This window comes from Plectropomus leopardus, chromosome 17, assembly GCF_008729295.1.
Source record: "Plectropomus leopardus isolate mb chromosome 17, YSFRI_Pleo_2.0, whole genome shotgun sequence".
Taxonomy (NCBI): domain Eukaryota; kingdom Metazoa; phylum Chordata; class Actinopteri; order Perciformes; family Serranidae; genus Plectropomus; species Plectropomus leopardus.
Genome location: NC_056479.1, coordinates 16,933,737 through 16,960,546, shown reverse-complemented (window position 1 = coordinate 16,960,546; position 26,810 = coordinate 16,933,737). Strand labels below are relative to the sequence as shown.

The 26,810-nt window shown below is 38.0% G+C and overlaps 1 protein-coding gene across 1 annotated transcript; it reads right to left on the bottom strand.

The window, feature by feature from the left end:
- Positions 1-13,153: 13,153 nt before the first annotated feature.
- LOC121956076 (transmembrane protein 235) lies at positions 13,154-26,775 on the bottom strand. The gene is given in 5 exon segments (XM_042504165.1): positions 13,154-13,369; positions 13,372-13,400; positions 24,743-24,880; positions 25,397-25,474; positions 26,604-26,775. Coding segments are annotated over 5 exon segments (633 nt in total).
- Positions 26,776-26,810: the final 35 nt, after the last annotated feature.

Sequence of the window (26,810 nt, the reverse complement as noted above, 5' to 3'; positions counted from 1 at the left end):
ATCTCAGCTGAGCCAAACTGATGGCGCTGGTTCCAGAATTGGTGCTCAGCAGACGTAGCAGTTGACAGATGCTCGTTGTGGAAATAGAGCTGAGTTCTATCTTCGGAAACACTGCGTGATTGTTTGTTTGTGAGCCGTATAAGTATATGACTGAGAGCAGCTTTGAGAGGGAGATGTTGTTCACCCCCACACACAGCAAAAAGGCCATAATGTGGGCCTTTGTTCTGCATTCACATGAAGAGATCAAAAACAGGTCCGAAAAATTACAAATACTAAACAAAGGCATTTTCCTCCTACAAGCCATGGGCGTTGACAACTTCCACATGAAAGCCCCAAGTCAACTTTAACTCTTTGCCTCTGTAGAAAGTCATTAGGACAAGCCTGAACCTTTTAGACAATACACCCCCGCATTTCATGGTAGTTCTCCGAAAAGACAGGAAGAGAAAATAACTGCAGGGTCATTTGAGTGCAAGCGAGCAAATGAACAAAACTTTAGGTAGTTTGCAGGGTTCGCATTAGATGGTACACAATTCAAAAGCTCAACACGAATTAGAGGAAAAACTGCTGCACACTGTCTAACTTGCAAAAATCCTTATTTTAGTGTAACTTTTTTGGAGACCTTCATCAGGCAAACAGTTTTTGGCAAAGAGAAGCACTCTTATGTAGGAGGAGCTGTGAGTTTGCAGTCAGTCACGTTCCCCTCGTGCAGTGGGAAGGCAATACAAAACATCAATTTATCTGTCAGTATTCAATATTATATATAGAAAGAGAGATGTTAAAAGGTAAGAACACTAAAAACACTATTTAGGAATATATATTTTTAGGAAAATATTATATAATTGTAAAGACCATACAGGCCTAAATCAGGCCATGCTGAAACATTGCATATATATAACATGACAATTCAAAGCCCGGCTGCAGCAGGCCTGTTGGCTGCAGTGAGTTTGCTCTGAATGCACATGCAAAACTTAAGGAGGGTGTCATTATTTAGGCAAATAATGCTTATTCAAAGACAGAGGTTTTTGGTTAGATTCTACTGGTAGAAGCTCTCACTAAACTGCAGCCACCTCAGGACAGGGCACAGTGTGGTAGAAGAGAATGAGAGGAAACAGAGCCAATACACACACACACCCTGTTAAGCCTTACTGGAATCATGATGCCCTTTGGATTTCCTTACATGACACACTTGCTTCACCTTCAGCCAGAGGTAATTTACTCAATGGCAGGCAGAAAAAACAGACAAAAGGTTGTAATAGATGCCTTAACAGCACTGTTCACAGGGTGTGCTGCATGCAGTAATTACCCAGCTTTACATGCACACTTTTTCTGTAAAGTAGTTTAATAAAGGATTCATAATAACATGGCTGCAATGTGACTGACTACGTTTAGTGTGCTAAGTGCCTTATTTTTGGATATGTGAGAAAAGAGTACTCACTTTAATTGCTAATTTATCTGTGTTACTGTAATTCTGTTGTAATTATAAATCCTTAACTACAACCTAGTTATTCACAGTATTTCACCCCCAGTGTGTATCAGCATGCTGAAAGTGTGCATTTGGATGAATACAGAGATTATTTTTTTGGCCTGTCTGCGCAGGGTGACGTGTAGGCAAATGCTGACACCTAGTGGATTATGGGACAAGAGACCACTGGGAGTCCTGGAGGAGGAGGGTCTGATCAGTGTTGCTTACATTGTGTGTCCATCTGGATGATTAATTACTTGCCTACAGGCTCACTGAATGCATAATGAGTTTGTGATGAAGGTCAGATAGGCTACTGTTTATCACAAAGAAACCATTAGGGCACATTTAGCTCTGTGTTATTTCTTAATGAGTTTGTTTAAGGGCTATTGCCACTATTTAAGACATTTTACAACGATACTTGATACAGTCCTTGTTATGTTTATTTATGTTTAAAACTTTGCCTGTCCTGGTAGCGGCATTGCTATATGGTAATGTTGGTTTGTTGGTTCACCACTTTGGTCCTGAGGTGAGTTAAATTTAGTAGACATTCAGGGTCCCTAGAGGACGAATCCTAATGACTAGAGTGATCCCCATTCCTCTGATACCATCGACAGGTCTAAATGGGTGGGTATAAGACTTGTGTATTTTAAAGCCGCTCTAATCAATATTAAAGAGACAAATCCACAGAGAATTTTTGCCTGACTCTGCAGTTCCCCTCAGCTCTATGGGCTGTTTAGACCTCTTCCATCTCATTGTTTTGGTTTTATGGTCCACAGCAGGCAAGCAACTGTGTTTTGCAGAAAAGCTCTGTACACATCCTGGCCAGCACTAAGGCCGAGACACACTCTCTAAACCCAAGGGAGCTATGAGATATTACACATGCACAATGCAACTGGAGCTGCGATGTTGGAGTTATGGGTCATTACATTTGCATTGGGAAGTCAGAATTTCTGAGTCCCTTGTTGGAAATTTTAAATGGAACGTCATCAAGAAGTTGGGTTTCTGACCTCGAAAGTCAGAGAAACCTCATCAATCCTGACCTAAAAAGGCTGCTCCTTGCATCTACATTATTGTGAAAGCTGTGGTAACATCCTGTTTAATAGCACTTTTATGTTATTTGAGTAAGAAAAAAACAGCCATACGCACAGCTCTGTCCAAGTTCTATCTGTGGACATTTTGGTGCAGTGTTTGTATGCACAAAATACAGCGTAAGGCCTTGTTATCAACTGGTATTGCTAATGCCAGCTTGCTTTTTGGACTTGTTCTACTGGTACGTAATGAACTTAGGTTTGATGTCATTCCCAGCTCTGGCCTCCGAGATAAATGGAACGCAGAATTACAGCAGATGGCACAAGAAATACAGGGATGGCATCTGCTCCTGGCTATATAGGGTGCTCATTCTGTAGCATCTTTGGGCACTCTCAGCGTGACAAAATGTATAAGGTACGCTTATATAGATGGCGGACAAAATACAGTAGTTTCATAGAGAAAACATTAGTTTATGGTCTTTTATTAGGGACCTTTTTCAATGACTGAAGCACTGTAATTCGGCAAGTCTGAGCAGATTTTTCTATGCCTGTGTTGTACATCACTGATACAATGCAACATTAAAACGTGACTTTTTCTCTTTTTAACTTCCTTGTCCAAAACCACACTACAGACAAAGTAAGTGAAAGTTTTGGTGAGAATATAGTGGAACATGTAGCTGCTAAAATGTTTGGTAGCGAACTCAGGAGCCAGAGAGAGAGTATATTGGACTATGTTAGGTTGTCAGAAACACTTCTCTAAATGAATGCTAATGTTTCCCTGTATCTGCTGGATGTGTAAACAAGCAACCGTTTGCTGTTTGCTACATGCATATGTATGTAATACTGTTTTCACTCAAGTTTGATTTACATAATCACACAAAACTGTTGTATTTTTCTTTGTTATGGACTTTAGGAAGAGTAACTGCTGTGCTTGTTAAAGCTAATGTGGCTACAAATACAAAAATAAAAAGGTGCATAAGGATTCAAGAGTGATATTTAACAAATCAATAGTGCTGGAGAGATAATTAATTGTGCTAAAAAAAATCTTTACAGCGATATATTCTGGACAAAAAGCATACTTTTTTTTAAATTCAAGTTTGCTTTGTAAGCTCTTGGTTATCATTCACAGCCACCTGTGCATCACGCTGCGGTTAAATCATCGACTGCCGTCATTGCTGTTTATTTCAGGGGCTTCGTGGAATGTTTACACACAGATCCTCTAAATCCAGATTTAGAGAAAAAACATAATGTTTTTGGCTTTGTGGGGTTTTATAAGCTTAGCCAGAGAATGTCATAAGGATTCAGGTGGTGTTTTGAATCAAATTAGCGGCCATGTGTGTCATGGCTTATTGGGTTACCATGTCTCTGGAAGGCATGACGCCATTACAGCAGCTGCAGCCACCCTGCATGACATTTCCAGGCAGCAGGAAGACATGAAGCCTGTGTCTCACTGGCAATTTACTCCATGCCCTCTTTGCATTATTTGTTGGCTTCATTTAACCTCATTAGCCTAACATGGACTGTGGTTGCCGGCGATTTAGTAGCGCTATGAAGGAACCTGTACTGTGGAGATAAGGATACATTAGGCCTCCACAAGAACAATTCGTCATTGGCAGCGGAAATGAACCCAGTGAGACAGAGAAGGTGGAAGAGAGAAGGGGTGACAAAGGTGAAGGAAAAATAAAGCCATTTTTGTGATGCACTCACTGCCCCTTTCCATTTTCCTTTCTCTTGGGTCATAGCTGACAGTATTGTGCAGCTTTCATCAACAAGAAGTGGCACTTTTTTATTCAGAGAGGAGAATATGTGATCCATCCTACTATTCATATCTTTTCTCTCAGCCTCTTTTTTGATCTGCCTGTCTGAATTCATACTTTGAATCCATTTCTATTTGAAAATGTCCAAGCCCATTATAGAGAGGCCTTCCAGTTCTTCTCTGCTGAAGGAATTTAGATATTCATAAAAAAGCTTTGTAATCTTTCTTTTGTCAGCTGTTGTTTGCTGCTGTTTGTCAGCTGTAATCCGGGCCAATGCAGGTCACATCACAAGTCTTAAACAACAAATTGTCAAGGCAAGATTCAAATCATTCAGGTCTCTGAATGACAGAGGTATGAACTCGAGTCATGACTTGGAAATGACTCAGATTAGAGTCACAAATGTGAGGACTTTAGACTCGACTTGACAAAATTAAAAAAAAAACAAACATGCACCTTGATTTGGACTTCAACATCAGTGTCTCATGACTTCATCTTGAGCCTTTTGACTTGAAAATAATTGACCTTCCCACAAGCCCAAAGATTACGAGATATATTATTTAATAAGTGTGCGAGGAATCAGTTCAGTTCCCTTCATTTCTTGAAACAACTGTTAACGCTTTTTATTCCCAGCAAGTGAAGTGGCAGGAAAAAAACCTTGAAGGCCCAATGTTACATTACTGAGCACCAGTTTGAACAAATTATTCTGAAGATAATTTTTTTCATTTACAAAAACTACAGGGTGGTCAACAATACTGAATTGCAGTATGTAAATTGCTCAGGTCCTAAATTAAAAACACAACTTCCTCCAACAAACTTATTTCAGCAACAACAACAAAATTAAAAAGCATTTATGATTTTTGTAAATTTAATGTATCATTGCTCCAATAAATTTGAGCACATTGCTCTCAACTTGTGACTTGATGTAGGACTTGAGCGCAATTATTTGATACTTATTTTTGACTTGCAATACAATGACTTGGTACTTCTCAGAACAATGACCATTACTATATACAACATATATAGATACAGCATTTAACCGTTAACCTTTAAAAACTGTTTGAGCGTCTTTTCAACGCATTTAAGTGGAATTTTATATATGTATTCATTACAGCCAACCCCAGAACTGAGTCAAGTCTTTCACCTTTTTAGTACTGATGTTTTTATATCAGATGTTTTTAATGTGGTTGTTTTATTTTAAATTTCATTGGTTTATTTACTTTACTTTACTTTGCTTTACTATATATTGTTTTTAATTGTAAAGTGTATTGGGACCATGGTGCTTGGTGACTCTACACTTTATATAAAATTGCTCCTCAAGGCTTTGCACAAAATTGTAGTTAAACTTTCAAAATGAATAACTTGGAGAATAAATAAACAGAGAAAACTCTGTTTTGTTCATTTTGGGCTCAAAATATATTGTAAAAAAATGACAATTCTTAGTAATTTGAAACAAACAAATCACAATACAATAAAAAGAACTTAGAACTGCATAAACATCAATTATTGAAATCAGGCACATGTACCAGATAAATGTATGCTGTACTATAAAAACTTGTGTGGCTGCCTTGAGGCAAGTAATAACATTTCTTTGAATATTCTGAACACAAAGAGAATAAAAAATATATATTGAGCTCTTCATTTTATTCCTTTGGGTAATTTTACTTCAGGCCTGATAATAAACTATGGAACTTGTGGGCACAGCTACATATATAAGGCCTGCCTGACAATATGTATTTTTATTGCATCACCACAGGCAAAATGGACCAAGTCTTTTCTCTCAGGTTCTTATATTAACCTCGTGCGTCAAGTCAAGTCAAAAGACCAAGTCTTAGGTCTCAAATTTTGTCAGTCCACTTGTCTCACTATTTACACTCTGTTGGATTTGTGTGTCTATGTGTCGCAAGATTTATACATCTGGAATGTGAAAGTGATTCCTCCCATTTCATTATTTACCTGCATAACCTATACACTATCACAGGAAACAAATGAACTTGACACTCATGGCCTCTTCAATCTCTAGAACGATCCCATTACTAGTGGTGCTCATCAAGCAAGGGATGTGTCTAATTAACTTTTCAAGTGGTTCCCAGGTCAGAGAAAAGACATCTTATTCACGTTCCTCCAGGGATTGAGTCCCTCTTCTTTTTATGAGACCACTCAATCCCAGCTCCACACAGCCCTCAACTGCAGAGCTAGAATGAAGCAATGTGATGTGCTGAAGTGTCTAAAGAGGTTAAAGATACAGAGGAGAAAGTTGGTCTGAACCAGAATGTTTCAAACTTGACCTGTCCTATCTCTAAATAAGGCAAAAAGGCAAAAAAAAAAAAATCTTTGAAAACAAACAAACAAAAAAAAAAAGATGATGAACCCACCAGATACTGTGTGAGTGCTGTTAACTGGTTGATGGACACCGTATGAATGGGAGAATTTGGCATATAGTGTAAAAACATTTTGAATGTTGGGAAAACTAGAAAAGTGTTTTATATAGACAGGCCTATTTGCAGTTATCATTTTATATGAAATTAAAAATAATAATTAAAAAAAAAACACTTTAATTTGATGTGTCAAATGTCAAATTTATGGCCAAAAAACGTGTAGAGTGCAACCTTAAACATATCATGAATGGCCTAAGTTTGATTTTTAAAATCCCTCTTTACTATATATGCCTGAATGAATCATTTCCATTGTGCTGTTCTCAAATGTGCAACTATTTAAACACTCCATCAATGCCTCTTAACAAGGGCAAAATCCTTCTTTGTCTGTCTTTGATTCAGTGAGGATGATGGTTGCCCTTCATGCAGTGATACATTCACTTTTCTGTAACATCTGAAAGAAGGGCTTATTCATTGTGATTGATCTGTAGAAAGAAAGCAGTGTACTGATGGCAATGACTGCAGGCACAACATGCTCATTTCATATAGTGAAATAGATGAGGCTGCTTAGTTTGTGCTCTACGGCTACATCACCGCTGTCACCATGGAGGTAATCGCTTTAGAAAATAACATGGGTTCTTACCTTTCCCTAAGGCAATGCATTTTTTCTGTAGAATATACTGTGGATGCTGCTGGCCATAATAACACACATATGAACAGTTCTAGTGTCCAGTTAACTGTATGAGCTCCTACAGTGTGTCAAATGATATATATTTATGTTAACCCCTTGATGGCAACAAATGGAGAAAAGCCACAGTATATTGCTCATAGAGGTTCACTGAGTCAAGTCAAAAGAAACGCAATTTGGAAATGAATCCAAATGTGTTGGAGCAATCACACAAAAAGCTAAAAGTCCAATTTAACTTTGTTTCACAGACCGCTCAAGGGCTCTATTGCTGGGCAAAAGTCCACGGCTCTGAACAAAGACAAATTTCATAAAGGCCACTGAAGAGCCATCTCACGAAACAAGAGAACTGATTTATAAATGTACTGAGTGATTGCATGTTTGGGAGCTTTAAAAAACGGCAGTCCGAGGAGAAATTTTGAGCGAGGAGAGTGGTTCTGATGAAAAGACGCTGTGCTTCTTTAATAAATTCTTAAAACGGAGGTTGTCCAAGTCAAAATTACTGCACTCTGTCAAGGACAAGGGCACAAACCAAGGAGTAATGGCTTTGCACCAAGTTTGGTGCTCTTCTGCCAGTGAGGATTGAATTATTATGTTCCATAAAAGTTTAATGGGATTTCAGCAGGCCTAATATATAAAAGGGGGTGCTGCAAAACCAAGCTGCTGTGCTTCAGTCCCTCCTTTATAGCTCCCTGCTCTCTGTTCCATCAGAGACAGGATTACCAGACAGGATGCAGCCTCACAAACAGCTGAGTGGACACAATGTTTCATGGTTTGGATTTTGATTCACTGGCTGAGGCACTTTAAATCACATTGCAAATTACTTAGTACATCTAGGCAAAGCACACCTTTCAATGCTACAGTGTCCATTTTTGCCACAAGCATCTTCAGCAAAGACTTTTGCACTGCTTTTTCCCCATTGCAGCACTGAGTGGTGTAATTTAAAAGTGAGTTTAATGCAGGTCTACATCTTAGGGTAAAAAATTCCACTTAAAACATGATCAGTGCACCTCACATTTTGGCCTGCAACCTTAAAAGCCTTTGTGTGTATAATTAAGGTTTTATTTCCTGTGAGCTTTTTTTAATATTGAATTTTTTCATTTTGGGGGGGATGATTCACTTTTTCTCGTGTGTGACAGGCAGTTTATCAGCATAATTGTAATGCTGCAAAAGCATCAACTGAATTGAGATTTCTTGGTGATTACTGGTGTAAAATTCCTGTAGGAACACTATCTGACACTGCATAGTGGCAGGCTGTGACAAAGTTGGCAGGCTTGATCATAATCTCTCAGTAGATAAACAAGTTGTCAATGTACCGATACTTTGCTTAAATGCACTTTCATACCCACAATTATCTCAGTTAAAGCTCATATTAATGACAGCATATCAGGAATGTTTATAGATGCTAAAGGCTGCTGGTATTGTTGTAAGATTATTCTTTAATGAGCACTCTGTGGAGTTGTCTTTGTATACACCTCTGTTTTTATATATTTTACTATTTTACATGCATTCCCCTTTTTAAATGCACTTTTTATATAGAGCAAAAAAATTATGCAAACCTTGCCTGGGTCCAGACCAATGAGCACCGCAGGGAGCCTCTATTCGCTAATCAGCGCCACAGGTACGAATATCGCTAATGTCTGTTATCAAGGGCTTTCAAGCAGTGTGAGCACTACAGACAGGACAGACACTGCTATCGAGGCTGTTCTAAACTGACATGTCTTCAGGGGTGGCTGTGGCTCAGGAGATAAGAGTGGGTTGTCCAGTAATTGAAAGGTTGGTGGTTTGATCCCAGGTTTCTCCAGTCCCCTTCTACTGTAAAGATTAACTATTTGTTTTAATTTTAAAAACTAAGTGTCCAGGTTACCATTGCTTTTAATTTTCTTCTCTAATTTTTCTAATGATTTAACTTCTCTTCTAAAATTCAGCCAATGTAAAAATTTAAGGCAGTGCAGACACCAACAGTTTTAAGTTAAAACAAATATATTAGTTTTACTATGTGTCAATATCAGTGGCAAGATATTCAACCCAAAAGATCCCAGTGGCTCCTGATTGCTCTGGGAGTACCATCGGTTACTGGCTTGACCAGTACCTTGAGCGGCCTCGGCCACAACTGTGTGTATGTCGGTGTGAATGTGACATGCAGTGTAAACGCGCTTTGAGTGGAAGACAAGAAGACTCGGCGCTATATAAGCGTCGGCCCATTTACCATTCTCAATATCACCTGACATCATAGTTTGTTTTTACTTTGCTGCCCTCCACTCTCAAAACCCCGGCACGACAGGTATGTTGGTATGGCTACACATTACACAGATTCAGGTGAATATGTTGGTCTCAAGTGATTGGTTTGGTAAAGATCAAATTCACCTCCCCTATAAAAATTCGGTTCGCCTGGATGCAGTCTCAGACTGAAGATGGAAATGGAGTGTAATGAGTTGAAAATTCTGTCTGATATCAACTGCAAACCCCGTTTTGAAAGCTTTGGATCTGCATTGCTCATATTACTGTCTTATAGTTTTCTTCACCTCCTTTTACAGCACATTTGCCACCTTTTACAGCAAATTACCCACATAAAAGGTGGTAATTCACTGAATATTATGAACCCACAGTTGCCACATCTCCAATGTATTGTTAAAAAGATTAATGTAACTTTTATCGACAACTGCATTGTAGCAGTATTGTGACATTTTTTGCCAGACCTTTCTGAATTATTCTCAGGCTGTCTTAAACTATTTTTTACACAATTGTTTTCTTTCTTGCTTCTGACTCCTGATGCGCTTCATTTACATTCAGAGGCAGCCTGGATTTATCCCAAGGCACAGCAGCTAAGTATTCTAGGAACTTGAAGACGTATTGTCTCAGAATTATATTGTATACAGAGCATGTAAATCCAACAGTGCATGAGTGAGCATATAACCATCACATTTTAGATCTTACTGTCTCACAACACAATAATCTTCAGGATATTTCAACAATTGGATTACACTGTTTACGCTGTTTCACTGGCATTTAAAAGCATTTCATCAATGTTTCTGTTGCCTACATACAGTTTGCACTCACACCGCAGCAGGATAAATGTTTCATTTCAGCTTTAGCTAAGTTAATCTTTTCATTTATAAACACATAAGCATGATTTGTTATGATCCTGAAAAGGCAACAACACAATACATTTTACAGCAATACAAAGTGCTATGCGTTGTATTTCTTCTTTTTACTTTCAGTAAAGAAGTCTCATTCCTAGAAATGGACAGCACAGACATAACATTACAATATCTAGCTATTAACTACTGCAAAGCATGCAGCAACACTTGCACATATGTATTCTGTACTGCTGAAACCAGTTTGCAAGATCCCCAAGAGTGCACTCCGGTTGTAACTTCAGCCCTGTTTTCATGATTAACCTTAGAAACTTGGATCGATGTCATGTGCTGCACTCAGACACCTTCCACAAGTATTAAAACCTTTCAACCCCGAGCAAATTGGTTTGATTTCTTTTGTGAACCATGGGGGAAAAGGTAATGAGCAAATTGGCAAGAAATGTTCTGCAAATTGCAAGAAATAAGTAGGTTTAGCAGATTTTTAGAAAAAAGCTAGGGTGACATATTTCTTTTTAAATTCTTTTTTGCTATTTTATTGAAAAAAATATTTTAAAAATAATAAAAAATACAAGAATACTTTTTAGAAATTTTTTTTAGAAATTTTCCTATTCTTTTTTTCCCCAATGTATATACAAATTTAGGTTTATTCTTTTTCTTAAGTTGCTTATTCTTGTCTCCTCATGTTTTTGAAAGAAACCAAGCCAACTTGTGCAGGTTTCAAAGAGTTAATGCATTTACCAGTATAGGAAGTTTCTAAGCAGTAGGCACAAATTTTCTCTAAAAGTCACAATCCAACATTGTCTCAACATCTGCAAAATGCTAACTACTTTTCAAAAGCTGTGAAAATTGTATCTAACACAGCAGCTTTTCTGTTATGAAATACAGAAACTATCTGTTCTGCTGGTTTTCTGCTGCAGATTCAGCAATGTTTTCACTTGAATGAAATGCCTTGATCCACTGATGTGAACCATATTTAAATGCATTATCCATATGGTGTACAGGAGGTGTTCTCCTCAAAAGATTTATACAGCATGCGTGGAAAAGAAATTATCCCATACAACTTCACTTCTCATTTTGTCTGCGGTGATATTTCAGGACAGTGAGTCTGTATTTGGTTCGTAGACGAAGCTGCTCTTTGTAAATTACAAACATATTTTGGGGCAAATCTCACCAAAAACCTACTGCTAAATGAATCACTACACAAACTCCTACATAATTTTTTACATAATGGTTACATTTATGGACAAACATGGCAACAAAAGGCTAACAGGGAAGAATAATACTTCTAATTTCGACAGTAATTACATTCTGAATGGTGAGCCCCTTTGTTCTGTTTGTGGCTGTATTATAATAATCTGGACTGGGACAATGGATACACAATGATACTGAGAGGATGAAAGGCAGCTGTCGTCATAACAAGCCAGCGGAAACAGCATCACTGATATAGCTATGTGCCTGTTTTTGCAGTTATGTAAATCTAGCTTGCATTTACATTTTGTTGCTTTGGCCTTTGACCTGTTTGATAATATTACAAGACGACATTCAAATCTGTTTTACATCAGTACAAAAAAAAAATAAAAAACAACAGCAATAATATACCATTCTGTGGGCTTTTACATTCTGAGAGCACAATGCATTGCCCTGTTTTTCTGAATTACGAAAGAAATCTGAGAAACCTTTCCTTTTTTTTAAATTAATTAACAAGATTATTATTTAAGAATTCTGAGAAAAGTTCGATGGACCAAATCTGCTCTGTTTCCAGCCTGTTCTCATTTCGAAGTTGTCAAATACTGCTGCTCGGTCATATTTCAGCGTCAGAGAGTGATGGTGAAATTAGACGGTGTAGGGTGGCTGAACTGCACCTTTCACAGCAGTATGATATGCCACTGGTTGAATGGACGGCACCTGTTGCGGTTCATTATATGCTGACAGGCGGTGTCAGTTTATGGCACAACCAGACAGAATCTGTCACGGAAGTATGATATGCCGCTGGATGTTACAAATGCTGTCAGTAACAACTTAATATAAGGAGCCCAAAAGTTCCTATAAGTCCGGCAGGAGGAGAAGAGGATGGGCCCAGCAAACCATTGACTTTCACCCAGGAGTTGACTGTTTGCTTGTATGAGTGTCGAGCCAAACCATGATGTTTTTTTTCTAAAAAACTAACCAGGTGCTTTTGTTGCCTAAACCTAACCATGTGCTTGTGTTGCAGAGGGATACAAATGTAATTATGAGGTGTTTTACCGATGGTGTAAGTTTATTTTGATAACCTCACATCTGATGAGCAGAAAATGTATTTTTCCAGTGAAAATAGAAGTGTATTTTGAAAAGACTCGATTTTAACAGGCCTAAATTTACACTCTGTCCCTGAATGTCAACAGCAAATGGAGGAGGATACCTATAACACGTAATATGTAGAGTTTAACAGCTCTGACCAAGCAGCGATATTTGACAATTGGGGATGAGAATGTTCGTTTTTCTTACTTAATGAAGTTATTATTATTATTATTATTATTATTATTATTATTATTATTATTATTATTATTATTATTATTATTATTATTATTATTATCATTTATTCTGACAAAAGTTTAAATTAAAAAAATTACTTGGTTTCCTGAATGAAGGAGAAAAATTCTTATTTTTATGAATTAACAAGATTATTATTTTGTTGATTCAGGAAAAAAACAGAGCCATTTTTTCTCTCATTATGCTTCTATATCATTCACTTGATCACCAAAAAATATAAATCTATAACATAGCGATGGTCACACCAGAGTCATAGCATCCCTTCATCTGAGTTATTCTGGCAGCTAGCATGAGCAGCAGGCCGGTGACCACTTCCAGGCTGTAGGAGAGCCACGCTATGGCGAAGGACCATCCGAAGGACACGTCCACATGGGCGAGGCTCTCTGGGGACACTATCTGCTGGAACTCCTCCATGGCCAGGTCAGAGTATCTGACGTAGAGATGCTGACCCCAGACAGGGTAAAAAGACCTGTTAATACACAGAAACAGACAGATGGCACCACTGAACACATTGCATTGTGCCTGTGTCATGGAAATGGATCCATGTTGAAGGATTACTGTAATGAATTCTCAAGGCATGAGACCCTTCTCAGCTAATCAAACACTATAATCATCATGATGTCTTATATTAAACCACTTTTACAATGGGGTCATTAAGGTGACAAAATAATTAGCAAATAATCCTTTTTCAACCTAATTATATTCAGTTAACTCAATGGATTTCATTAGATAACAGACTTGGCTCATTAATGAGAAACAATTAGTATAATCTTGAAGAATAAACTATTTAAAGCAGTTGCAAGAAAATTATTTTCGTTCTCATTCATATGCAAATTATTCCAGTAAAGTGCTTCTAAATATAATCAAATCATTTACTCAACAGGAGCACTCCCTACGTAATAAATTTCTACGGTGTATCGTTTTTTTGTTTGTTTTTGAGTTCCCAAACAGATGAGTCATGAACAAAAACCCAGCTAAGTTATTCTGACAGGAACAACATCACTGAATGCCAACCCCCAAAAAACACTTCAAATACCGAGGAGCCACCACTGCATGTGCAATTCAGACTGACCTTTAGAGTGGCACCATGGAAGGCAGAGGCACTACACACTGCACAATCATCTGTAATTAACCCGGGTTAATTGCAAATGATCATTCAAAATCACAACTGTGGGCTCTCTCAAAATCTATGATGTGCTTGATTAGCAGGTGAGCACATCAGAGTAGATAGAGGGAGCAGAAAGATAGAAAGACAGAAAGAAAGGCTAGCAAGTACCGATGCCATGAACAGTACTGTCTGCAGACATCCCTTTCAGAAAGGGCTAGGGGACTTTATTTATCAGAGTAGGGGGGTGGCTGCGGTGCGACTTCGTTTTTATATCATGACCCTCCCCAGAGCCAGCAATATTTTTCCTTGAGGATTCCGGAGGGACTGGAGGAAAATGAATGACCCTCCCTCCACCATTAATAATATCTCACGGTCCACAGCTATGAGAAAAAATGTGATTTTGGAGATTTAATATTTAAGAAAACATGCCTTTCCAACCCAGGTTTTTTTGGGGGTTCTAGTGGCCCAAATATACGGTATAAATACAAAATGAAGCTGTTTAAAGTTGTCCCTGCCCAAAGCCAAACCCAAAAAACATATCTCACCCCCATTGCTTAAAAAATAATTTTGAGTGTCTTCCCAGAGCTGTCTCATTATCTGATGTGCATAGCAATACAGTTTGCATTTTGAGCAAAACAACAGTCATGTTTAACTGTGTATCAATATGGAGATTCATTGGTCTTCAAATAGGCTGGCTTTCCTTTTTCTTAAAAAGACAAATATATCCAATCGTTTTAGTTTGAAGGTGTAGGGTAGAATACGGATGATTGTAAGGAATAAAACACTTAGTGGGAATAAACCTTCTCAAGTTTAGGGGAGACTTGTGGGTAGCAATAGAACGGATTTTCATTTAGAGATTTTGAAGTAAGATTTCAAAGGACCCCTTTGAAAATGGCCTTGCCGTCATCCCTCACCAAAATTTTACCAAACTTTGGAGTGTTATTTAGCTCCCTTCCTAACAAGCTGTGCCGACATTGTTGATACCAGTGGTCACCTTAGCTGTCTAGTTTCACAAGATACCACACCTTTGGGCTTCACAAGCGCGTCACAGCCTCATAAAGATAACAGTTTCAGCCTCCAATTACAGAATTTACACACAGCAGATTTGTTTCATTTAACTATTCTCAGAATTCTTAAATAATGATCGTGTTCATTTAAAAAGAGATGATAGGGCAGAATTTTCATTGTACACAATGACGCCACTGGTTGAAGGACATTGGTTATTGTAGTGTGACAGAAATAAATGGAGTAAATACTAAAAAAGTTTATACAAGTGCTCATTAACACAGTCTGTCTGATACTTAGCTTTCCATTGCAGTCTATTAGTGCTCCTACATGGGCCAGCTTTCACCTTAGTTCTACTCTATAATACATCCATTATGTATTGTCTTCTGTGTACTCCATGGCTTTTGGTAGTTCCCTTGGACTTCAAGCGAGGTCTGAGCTCTTACCGCACCAGTGCCACGCTAAGGATTTGTTAAACATCTGTTTTGTTCACTTAGAAAAGCAATATTAGCTGAGACATTTCAATGGAGTAAAGCTAGCTTTTTAAAATGATAAAATGTTCTTACTCTTGCCAGAATGCCATACATTGTACATTATCTCTCACACAAACATTTCTAACTCAGATATAGGTTGTTTTGGGGTGTAAAGTGCATCTGTATTGTCTTGTGTCGAAAAGGGACGCTATTGGACTTGGCTCACCTGCACCCTTTCAGAGTAATTGAACATCCTTTCTTTGTGTGTGCTCCCATTTGAACAGATGCAGGTTCAGCTGTGATTTCTCAGGTAAGACCTATAATCAACTTGAAACATGTTACAGCAGGACTGTAGCTGTTCAGCTTTATCCCACCAGGGGATTTCAATCTTATTTCAAGGGCATCGGAAAAAGCATCTTTGGAAAATTTTTCTGTTTTTAGTATTTTTCCAATCTGCTTCCACTTGGCACTTTAGCTTGTCTATGTTGTATGTACTATTGATAAACTATTGATAAATCTGTTACTAATTGTTGTTATATTGCATGTTGTCCAAAACAGGCCTGTCTTGAGAATGAGACTCATCATCTCTCAATGAGATTACCTGTACAAAGGTTAAATTGAATAGAAATATACCTTTTCATTTCTGTCAGTGCCAATGTGATAATTAAAAATAACTGGTCAATATAAGCTAACACTAGCTGACCCAAGAAATGATCTGTTTCTTGCTGTTAAGAATGATTCATGCTCCACAATTTCTGGAACATGAGTGAAGAAGCACAGTAGGCAACAGGAACTCATTTCTATACCCCCCTGCGAGTCACAAGTCCACCATTAGACTGTAACCTGGATTGTCATACTCTGGTTTTCATCACTGAAATTGAAAAGCAGGAAGCATTTTATGTGTGTTCACTATGGAAAATATAATCTTCAGTCATTGTCAGAGGAAAAATCATCTCCGTAAACCTTTGTTTGCTCTCTTGGCTAGATTGTCTTTTGGCTTTAATGGATGTGACAGAGCCACTGATGTAAAACCAGAGCTTGCCCTTTTTAAAAGAATATGACATTTTGGGAAATGTGCTCATTCACTCTCTTGTGGAGACTGAGATGAAACTGATACCACTCTCAAACCTGTCCTTTGAAGCAAGAGCCGGAAGACGATTAGTAGGGGAAACAGCTAATCTGGCTCCATCCAAATGTAAAAAATCTGTCTCAAGCACCCTCTAAAGATCTTTAATCGACACAGTAAATCTTGTGCAATCAGTTAACAAACAGGAATGTAAAAATGTGTGTGGTTGTGGTTTCACAGTAAGGAGCTGGAACTGTTTTTTTTTTTTACCAGCTTTCCTAATGGATAGAAAAAGGGTGTTCTTACTCTTCTCATAAGATATGCCCCAAAATGTCAAAGTATTGTTGTGTTATGTTTGTACATCAATCGAGTTCTAGTTCCCTCTCAGATAACCTGTCCTGCTCTTCGAGCCAAGGAGAGAGTCGCATAGAGTGGGCAGTTCTACTCCCTGGAGGGTGAGCGCTAGATCTAATTATACTGGAACAAGCATTTCTGTGTTGAAGGGTGAAAAAGAGCTACCAACTGTTTTGCTTTATTGCAGATTCGGCACTGACTCTAAAGTTAACGTTTCCCATAATGTTGGGATACAATGTATGGAAATTAATGAGGTAGAAAAATTTCATTATTGAAGTTATCTTTTAGTGCACAGTTAAATGTTATTTAATCTAAATATAATGAATCTGAACCTAAAGTAGTACTTTTTGTCTGTTACCTCTCTTGTAGAACTATGGTCAGATGTTTTACTGATGACGGCAGGGGGTCAGGATGTCGTGCAATTTAAAGCAACTCGTTTTCTGAAGCACAACTTCCTTGACATTTGAATTATACATAATTAACAGATACAATAGGCCAACTAGTGAGAGAAAAAAATGTGGGCTTCAAATAATCCTGGGCTGATTCTCCTCATGGAGGTTTTCAGATCTTTGCAGGAGGAGCTCAATCCGACGTTAGAGGGAGAGGTGATGTTTGGGGATTGTTGAACTCTGAATAATGCCTTTTCTCCAAAGGGCTATGAGTATGATGATTGGGTTTGTTCGTATTTTGCTTTTCTACAGAAATATGTCAAATTGCATATATTTTAGTATTTTGTGTGTATGTGAGAAATTCATGATGAAGGTCCATGCTAATTAAGATTAAGTCTGACATTTGAATTTTTTGATTGGTTTTTTGGTTTGGATTCAGAACTATGTTTTTGCATTCAGTATCACAGTAGCACTTCAATGATGCTCAGCAGGGTACTAGATACCTCAACGAATAGATGTCAGTGGCCTGTTACTGCCCTGACACACCAAGCCAGCAATTGGGGTCAATGTCAAAAAGTCAGTGAGCTGCTGTCCTCCTAGTTTTTGTGGTATGTCCCTCCCCTTTGGCCCTCGATGGCTCTTACCTTGTTGCTTTTTTTTTTTTTTTTTTTTTTTTTTTTTTACAGATTCCGCATGTTGAATCAGCGTTGGAAAAGGCAGAGCCTGTCTATGAGCAAAATCACTCTGATTGGCAGGTCAACTAGATGCATGAGAAGAGAAATGGAAGTGAGGAAGGTAAAGTAAATGGCTAAAGTCAGTGGGGCATAGACTGGGACAAACTGGTAATATTAGATAATTTTTTTATATATATATTTTTTAATTGTTGGTGTTATTGTTTGCTAGCGCTTGTTAAATATCACAGTCTTTCAATATCAGGTTGTGTGTTGTTAGTTTGATAACTGGCTAACATAAGTCTTGAATCTGTTCTGTTGGTCTTTCGGGTTTCCTTTTTGAATGATGAGACTTTTGTCTCCTGCTGATGTGTAAAGTTATTTCCTCTCATAGGCACAGAACGTATGTGCTGGTTGGTCATTGGCTGTAGTCTTTGGCTGTGTTCAGGAGTAACGTTTTGGCTGAGACACAGGCGGCAGGAGGCAACTTGAGGCCTTCACCACCAGTCTTTTCATGTTGGTTAACTAGATTTTTCATATTCTATAATATATTTTGATGTGGTGATATTTAAGGTACACATCATTACACAGTGGACAGCACTTTGGCAGCAGGAGTAGTTTGCTTTTTTTAATTAACCAATCAAGGCATGCTTTCATCAGAGGTTTTCACCCCACTCTGAAATGGTCTTGTTATGGTCTCATTTTATTATTTTCTGCTTTGTAGTCATACTGCAGCATTTACGATGACCTGAGGGGAGCGAGTCAGCAGCTGTACCTCCTTGTTCTAAGGCAGAACAAAGACTGACACTTTATATGTCATTGTGGACAAACAGCTCATCCACTGACAGGGAGCCGTCTACCTAGCTGCATTTGATGAACTGTTTAAATCTCATGTTGTGTTCAACCTGTCCTATGAGGTGTCCTTGGCCTAGATGTACAACTTTGTGCAGACAACATATAACACTGACAATGGAACAATTCAGACCTCTAGAGTTTGCAAAACTTCTCAACTAGTGGTGATGAGATTTTAAGGATGTTTTGGTGTTTTATTTGTCAGGCTATGCATATCAGCTGTTGTTTCAAGTGCCTGAGCATTGTCCAAAAGTTCAACATTGCATCAAATTCACTGTATTTTTTCATGCTGACAAAAGAAATGAAGTGATTATGTTTAACAAAATGCATAAATGTTTATCAGAGAAAGTGAGGACACTTTCTTTTTTTTCTAGATTTTTCTATTTTATTTTTACTTTTAATTTTTCTGCCTGTGCACTGGTGATGGCTTTGGTTGGAAGGTTGTGACCTCACAAAACACATTTTGGCCATAATTCAAGAGTTTATGTTCTAATTATGACAAAAAAATTCACAAAAATGTCTAGAGTAAACTGATTACATTGTATATGCAAATGGTTGGAGGTCAGATACTATATTGGTGACTCTAATCATGGGTCAATCATTTGAAACTGTGCTGTCTGTATAGATCTTCTGTGCTGCTAGGGGGAAGGTGTGTGTGAAGCATCCATATTTTAGAATTTGTTGTCCTCTGCCGTAGCATCCATATTTTAAGCATTGTCTAATGACATGGCTAAAACTTTGTGTTCTTTCTTGTTCCTCTTGCAGTCCATCACAAGCTTGTAGGTTTTGCTGATATTGAGCTTCAGGTGATAGTCATTGCACCATGTGACAAAGCTCTCTCTTAGTCCTTTGTACTCTATTGTAAATTCTTACTAGGAATTATTTACTGTAATCATACATTTCAATATGGTGATAACTTCCATTTCACCAGAAAAAAATACACTAAATACCTTTTATTAAAGCCGTCATTTCATATATTATTGATCTGGACATACATGGATGAACTGTATCTTGACTGGTTGTCAGAGGCATACATCCGCAAAGTGGTAGTAGTAGTTAATTAACATTTCTACCTATATCAGTTAAAGGCTGAAGCTTATTTGGGCACAAGTTTATCAGTTTTCACTTTTCTCCAGTTTCAGAACTAAGAGATGCAACATGCAGGCTGTTAACGTTTTTTATAAATCAGGCCTTGCACATGCGCACCCATATACTGCTAACTCACTTCAATCAATGAATCAATCAAGCAATCAATCAACCAATGACTTTATTTGTCACATGAAATCATAAGAATATTATTTCAGTGAAATGCATGTGGGGTTCATTTAGGATCCTAGTTGTTTGAGGGTAGAAGCTCTTCCTGAGCCTCTCTCTGCCAGCTTGGTGTAATGTGGGTATCTGGGTGGTTGCGACCTGTAATGACTTTCCTGGCTTTATTTTTGTATGGCTTGGTGTAAAAACATCCCTCAGGGTAAAGCAGCGACTATAGTAAGTCCAGCTAGTAGAAATACTCTTTGCAGTACTGTTCGGTGCAGTCTCCATACCAGGCAGTGAGTTTAAGATCATCAGTGGCAGACATCACCATAATATGGACCAATAAAACCATTTAGCATGAGTGATGGAAATGCATACACACATTTCTCATTTGACTTGCTAAATGGAGGCAAGGCCTGCACCATCTGCAGTTCCATTGAGGTGGAAATGCCAATGTTCTCCAAAAGAACTCATACCCTGTTATCTACTTTGTTGTTGTTGATAAACTTCTGAATTGCCTTTTTCAGTAATTGTTGTCATACCTGCATAGTATTAGATGGAAAAGAGGAGGATGTTATGAAAGCTAACACTGCAGATTTAGAAGCCTTTTTAAAAGTGCATGTGGTTAAGATGATGGCCCGTACATTGTGCCTTTGTTGTCACTGCTCTAAATTGTGTTGCTAATTGTGTTTTTAACTTTAATTTTATAACCTCATGCAGTTTTAAGAGAACTAAAGCGAATTCTTGTAAGACTTGATATAATTTTGCCTTACAGTTTTTAGAAGAATAAACGTTACTTGTGGTCTTTAAAATGATCTATTGCAATTAACATTAAGATGTTTGTAGGAAGAAAAAAAGGAATGTAAATTAATTTGAGTGCTGAAATTTCAGTTAATTACTAGAAAATCCAGGAATGACACCGATTGTGCTGTTAACTGTAAACTGTTCACTGTAATACTTGCACTGGTACATGTAGAGTAAAAAGCATTCAGTTTGTTAAATTACTGTGTAAACTATGTAACGCTAGTGGTGACAATCAGAGTCAGTGTATCATTAAAATCACATTTTCTGGTGTTCTGAGATGATAATAAGTGTTAAATTTAACACTCACTGGCCACTGCCAATACTCTGTCAAAGTACTTTGCTGTGATCGCCCCTTTTTTTCTGTCTATTAAAGAAAGTTTTGAAAGTGGAAGAGGATAGGTGTCTGCAGTCTTGTGATGTAGAGCTGTGGACGGGCCATTTGCTGCAAAGCCTGAAATTAGCTGTCTCTACTGTGTGACATGAAGGTTGGGCCTGTCAGCAGAGATGGCAAAGTATATTCAGTAATAAGACCCTCTACCTCTGTGACAGATTCATGCATCCAACCTCACCCGCATCCAAATGGAGATTCAAACTCATTTCCATTAAGTATGGACCTCATCAAATGCATTCTTTGATGGATATTCTATTTATTGTCACTGCTCAACAGCTGAACCCTTCACAGGAATGGAAGAAAAGCAATCTTGATATACTGTATTGCTGATGAAAGCATAACCCTGTACTCCCTTACTGTATAGGCAAAACCAACATTTCTGCTTGAAAAGGACTTTCCAATGTCTGTCAATAAGGACAATGCTCAGTCTTATCTTTGAGCTCCTATTCTGTTGGAAATTCAGTTTCAATTTTCCAGCATTTACTACTCTTTCATATGGACAGATCTCCTTTATGGCATCTGAAGTATTTCAAGGTTTATGATATGTTTAAGGCCATACTTCAGATATGTAATGGTTTTACCTGACAATCACAGCTGAACCTGCATCATTTTAAAGGGGAGCAAATAAAGACAGCAGGTTCAATTCACTCTGAAAAGGTGCAGGTGAGCCAAGTCCAATCATGAACATCAGTGTGGAAAATGGCACCCCAAGACAAAATACGGATGCACTCTACACCCCAAAATGAGCAATCTCTGAGTTAGAAATTTTAGTTTGACAAACAAAACAAAACAAAAAGTTTCTTGTTGAAACTATGTATCGACTGGCCTTTAAAATTCACATCACACTCTGCAGCACTGATTAATCTGGCCTCAGGTCTGATTCTGCAGCTCTGCAGCTCAAGATGCTCTAAAAAAGCTGGCTTTCCTCTACTAAAATGTTTCAATTTGTATTGCTTTTCTAAGTGAGTGTAAATCCGTAGTGTTCTATAGATGTAATAGGAGCTCAGATCTCAAAAGTCAAAGGGAATGACAAAAAGCAAAAAAAAAAACAAAAACTACAAAAAAAATGAATCAACTAGAATGGGAATCTAACTGTGAGACAATGTTGTCACGAGCACTTCTATAAATTGATTTAGTATTTACTCTATTGATATCCACCACACTGCAATAAGTAGTGTTGCTTAATAAGTAACACCTTGGTGTAAATAACTGAAAGCAGAAATTGTTACCTTTAAGAGGCTGTGTATGAAGGTCAGTGTTATCAGGTAAACTAGACAACCACGGTGACCATTGGCACCAATCATGCTGTGCTAGCTTCTCAGGAAGAGGGCGAAATAGTGCTCCAAAGTTTGGCTAAATTTTGGGGATGGAAAACCTGCATGATCATTTTACAGGGGTCCCTCGACCTCTGACCGTCTGTATTTTATGCCAGTCCCATGAAGCTTTTTGCTGTCATTTGATTCCTAATCAAGACATCTGGAAGGAATTGCTTTACCTTTTCAATATCGACTTGAAAACTATTTTGTAATGCAAAATAATGGAATTGCACTATTTCACAGTTTTAAAAAAATAATTGTTTTGACAGCCCTAGTCTAAATTAGTTATTTGATGCTAGAAAAATAGCTTTTGAAGACATGGTTGATAGCTTGTGTGCATATTGGTGTGCACAAGTTCAATACGCTGCTCGTGATCAAACCGCTGACCTTCCGATTAGAGGACGACCTGCTCTACCTCTTAGCCACAGCTGCACCGCTATTATTAAAAGTGCTCATAAACTCAGTATTTTATCAAATGTCCGGGCTGTGCCTTTGATGAGGTCACAATAACATTTAAAGGGGATGTGTGTGTTATCATTTATCTGCCTGAGATTATCAATAAAACATTATGTGAGATAGGCCAAAATGTATCTAAAGGACTGTCTGTGTGATCACACTCAGTTTCAACAAAGAGGAAATTACATTTGTTGATATTTAATGGGGATGCCAGTTGAAACAGAGAATGACATGAGAGGGGATGCATTGATGATCTCTGGTTGAAGTCTGACTGAACCTTTTAATCAAGAACAAGCTCCTCTGTAATTTTGTGCCATTCTATCACAATCAGCAATCACTCCACATTCTGCGATCAATACTGATAATTATGTCCATGTCCAAAGTGAGAATGTTTGGTGGTTTGTTGTTCAAGGCTCATCAAGGAACAGCTTAATTATGATTTATCTTATGCAAATCTGACTGGCAAGCACTAAGAAAAAAATATCAAATCTTCACTACAAACTGTTTTAATTCACACAATACTACAGCACTGTAATGTTTTGTAAAGGGTGTCAAAGCTGTGATTCAGCATATGGTAGTCGTATTTATTACAAATGGTTCCACTACCATAATTGTATTATTCCCAAAATGTGACAAACAGATGGAATAAAGCTATATTAGTCTTGCACAGTGCACTCTTGTCAGTAAAAAGTTTCTTTCTCCCAATTCCCTAATAAAATCCCAGAAACCAGTGTGAGTAAAAAGATCATTACCTAAATCAGCTCAATTTAAAAGTCCAGTGTGTTGGATTTAGGGAAATATATTGGCAAAAAATAATTATATACTGGTGAATAATCACCTGATAATAAGAATCACTGTGTTTTCGTTAACTAAGAATAAGCTTTATCCACAGATTCTGCTATGTTCCACTACCATGTTTCTACATTAGCTCAAAACATACAAACCAAACACTGCCTTTAGATTGGACCATTTGCAGTTTTGTGTTGGCCACCGTAGTTAGCAGCCCTTCCGTGACAAGCCAAACAGCATTAGGAAGACATTGATTTTTAATATGAAACTGCTTTATTCTGTGCTTTTACTGGTTTCAATCACCGAGTCCTGGCAAAAACCTCCTAAACATCTGGGTCTTAAACTATAAGAGAAAAAGATAAGCATGCATCAGCAGGTGCTGGGCAAGCATCCTGTTTCTGACATTCCTAATAAGCATAGAAAAAACACTGATTTGTGACATAAAAACACTTTATTTGGTGATTTTACCAGTTCTAATCATCAGGTCCATTTGTTTTGGAGAGGAGAGAGACCTCTGCAGATAATTTGGCTCCAGGTTTAAACCTCCTGGACAATGAGCATTGAAGAAATTTGAAACGGGAGAAGTTCCTGCTGGTTGCAATATCCAGTACTCACCATTAGATGCCATCAAATCCCCTTAAATCTCACACACTGTTCCTTTAAGTCAGAAGTAAGTCAGAAGTGAGCGAGCAGGTGACAGTTAATTCCTAGGGTTTTCTTTGACACACACAAGGGCACACACCTGTATGTGTACAATGTGCCACCCACACACTTTCTCACACACATCTTGCATGCTAATGAACCCTTACAAAGGACTTGTTTTATAACAGCCTAGCCTGAGGCTCAGGAAAAATAAAACAATAAAAATTCTCTGTGGACTTACTGCAGAAGAAAACATAGGATGCGGATCCAGCCAGCAACTTTGGACTGCAAGCCAATGAACTGACAAGTCCAAAGATCCAGCTGAACACCAGCAGGACCAGGCTGAGGGGCAACACGATGACCACCACCTTGTGTAAGCCTGCAAATACACATGCACACAAAAACACAGTGCGGTTACTGTGTGCTTGAAAATTAAAAATGACTCCTGTGATTTTTTTAAGTGTCTTAACTACAAGTCATCTAGATATACTGCTGAGTGCAACCATTTTCAAAAGCAGCTGGGGTTTTTTTAGATTGATTTCTACCATTCAGGGAGCCACTGCTTGTCATTTTCATTGTTAGCTGGGGAGTAAAATAAAAAAAATTGAAAACTTGTTTAAGATAGCTTCTATCACAGTGGACAAGTTATTATTGTATTTCATGGTCAAAGTTGCAAACAGGGAGCGTTTCAGAAAATTCACCATCCTTTACAATAATGTACATGTTTTCCTTAGGTACGTTTTCTGGATTGGATTTGCAGACAGCACTCTGCCGCTTGTAAATGTAAGTTACTAAGCAGCCAGCTATCAGTTACTTTTTTCAGGAATCACTAATGTATTAATTTAAATCCACTTCTTTATGAACTCCTATGCCCATCAATTAAGAAATTACTCACCAAGAAGGTGCCTTTCTGCTTCTGATAGGCTGGACATATTTGCTGTGAAAGAGGGGATGACTGAGCTACTGTTCTCTCCTGAAAATGTCAAAGGAAAAGGTTAGACATGACAAGGTGCATGGACAGAGCTGACAAAATAGAAAACTGCCACTGGATACCAACCAAGGTCACTTTTTATCCAAGAATAGTACAAATAATGATCAGTTTATTAAGAAATGTAGTAGCACGGTGTGTGCTCAAATTAGTCAAACCAATTAAAGACCTCTCTGTGTGACATATTTCCTCAGCCCTGCATGTGTGCACCTCTGCTGCTCCTGTGAACTCAGCCAGCGCAGTAGATGATATAACCATGTCAGAACACATTCCACCTATGCCACAGGTGCACTGCTTGAAGAGGTTAAATTGTTATGTTTGACTTATTACTCGGCTTTACTATGTGACAGGTGGGTGCCAGAAACACACTGGACACATGAGATCTCAAATTGTGCAGCCAGCAAACAGATTTGCAGCTGTATTAAAAAAAAAAGGATTTTCTTTGCAGCCTCCTACATGTTTGCCTGCAGCTGCCTGCAGATGTAAGAGCGTTAAAGCTATTGTAAAGAATGGCAAGAAAAAACTATGAATACTGGGAGATTTGGATCAATATATATATATATATGTGTGTGTGTGTGTGTGTGTGTGTGTATATATATATATATATATATATATATATTTGCACTGTGTGGTAATTTATACTAACTGAGTAAAAAGGGAGATTTTTATCATCTTTTTGAGGAGTGAATAATATTGCATTTATTTCTCCAAGCCACCTCTTCTGTGCATTGTGTCAGAAAACTAAGACTCACTGAAAGCAATTTTGTGTTAAGGAATAAATCATGGTAAATAGCTCCTGTCATGCTGCTGACTGAACATGGTTGGTAACACAGCTACAGGAAAGCGAGACCCATGTGTGTACAATGTTAGACCCAACGCCATCAAATTCACAGTGGCAGTTACATCGATTTTTCTTTTTGTCAACATCAGAGACGATCAATACTGGGATTTGCACAATTGAGATCAGGCGTTTTGTGCCACGGGACAAAAGCTTCTCAAAATGACTGTGTTCAGAAGCAGAGCAAAAGTTATTCTGCAAAAAAATAAGGTTGCATCCCATTTTATTACAGCTCATCTTCTGAACTGCATGTAGGTTTAAGTTGGATTGACATACCTTCAACAATTCGCCACAGTCCAGAATGTGAACTCAGGTCGTCTGAACATGTGCAGTTGGGTTTATTCACATCGATAATGTACCAGTAATCTGTCCCAATAGCCACAGCGAGGAGGCTAAAGCTAAGCAAACCAGTAAAGCCAGCGGCAAGAACCACCAGTCCGTACTTCATTATATACACTCTAAACGCAGAGCGCAGTTACTAGA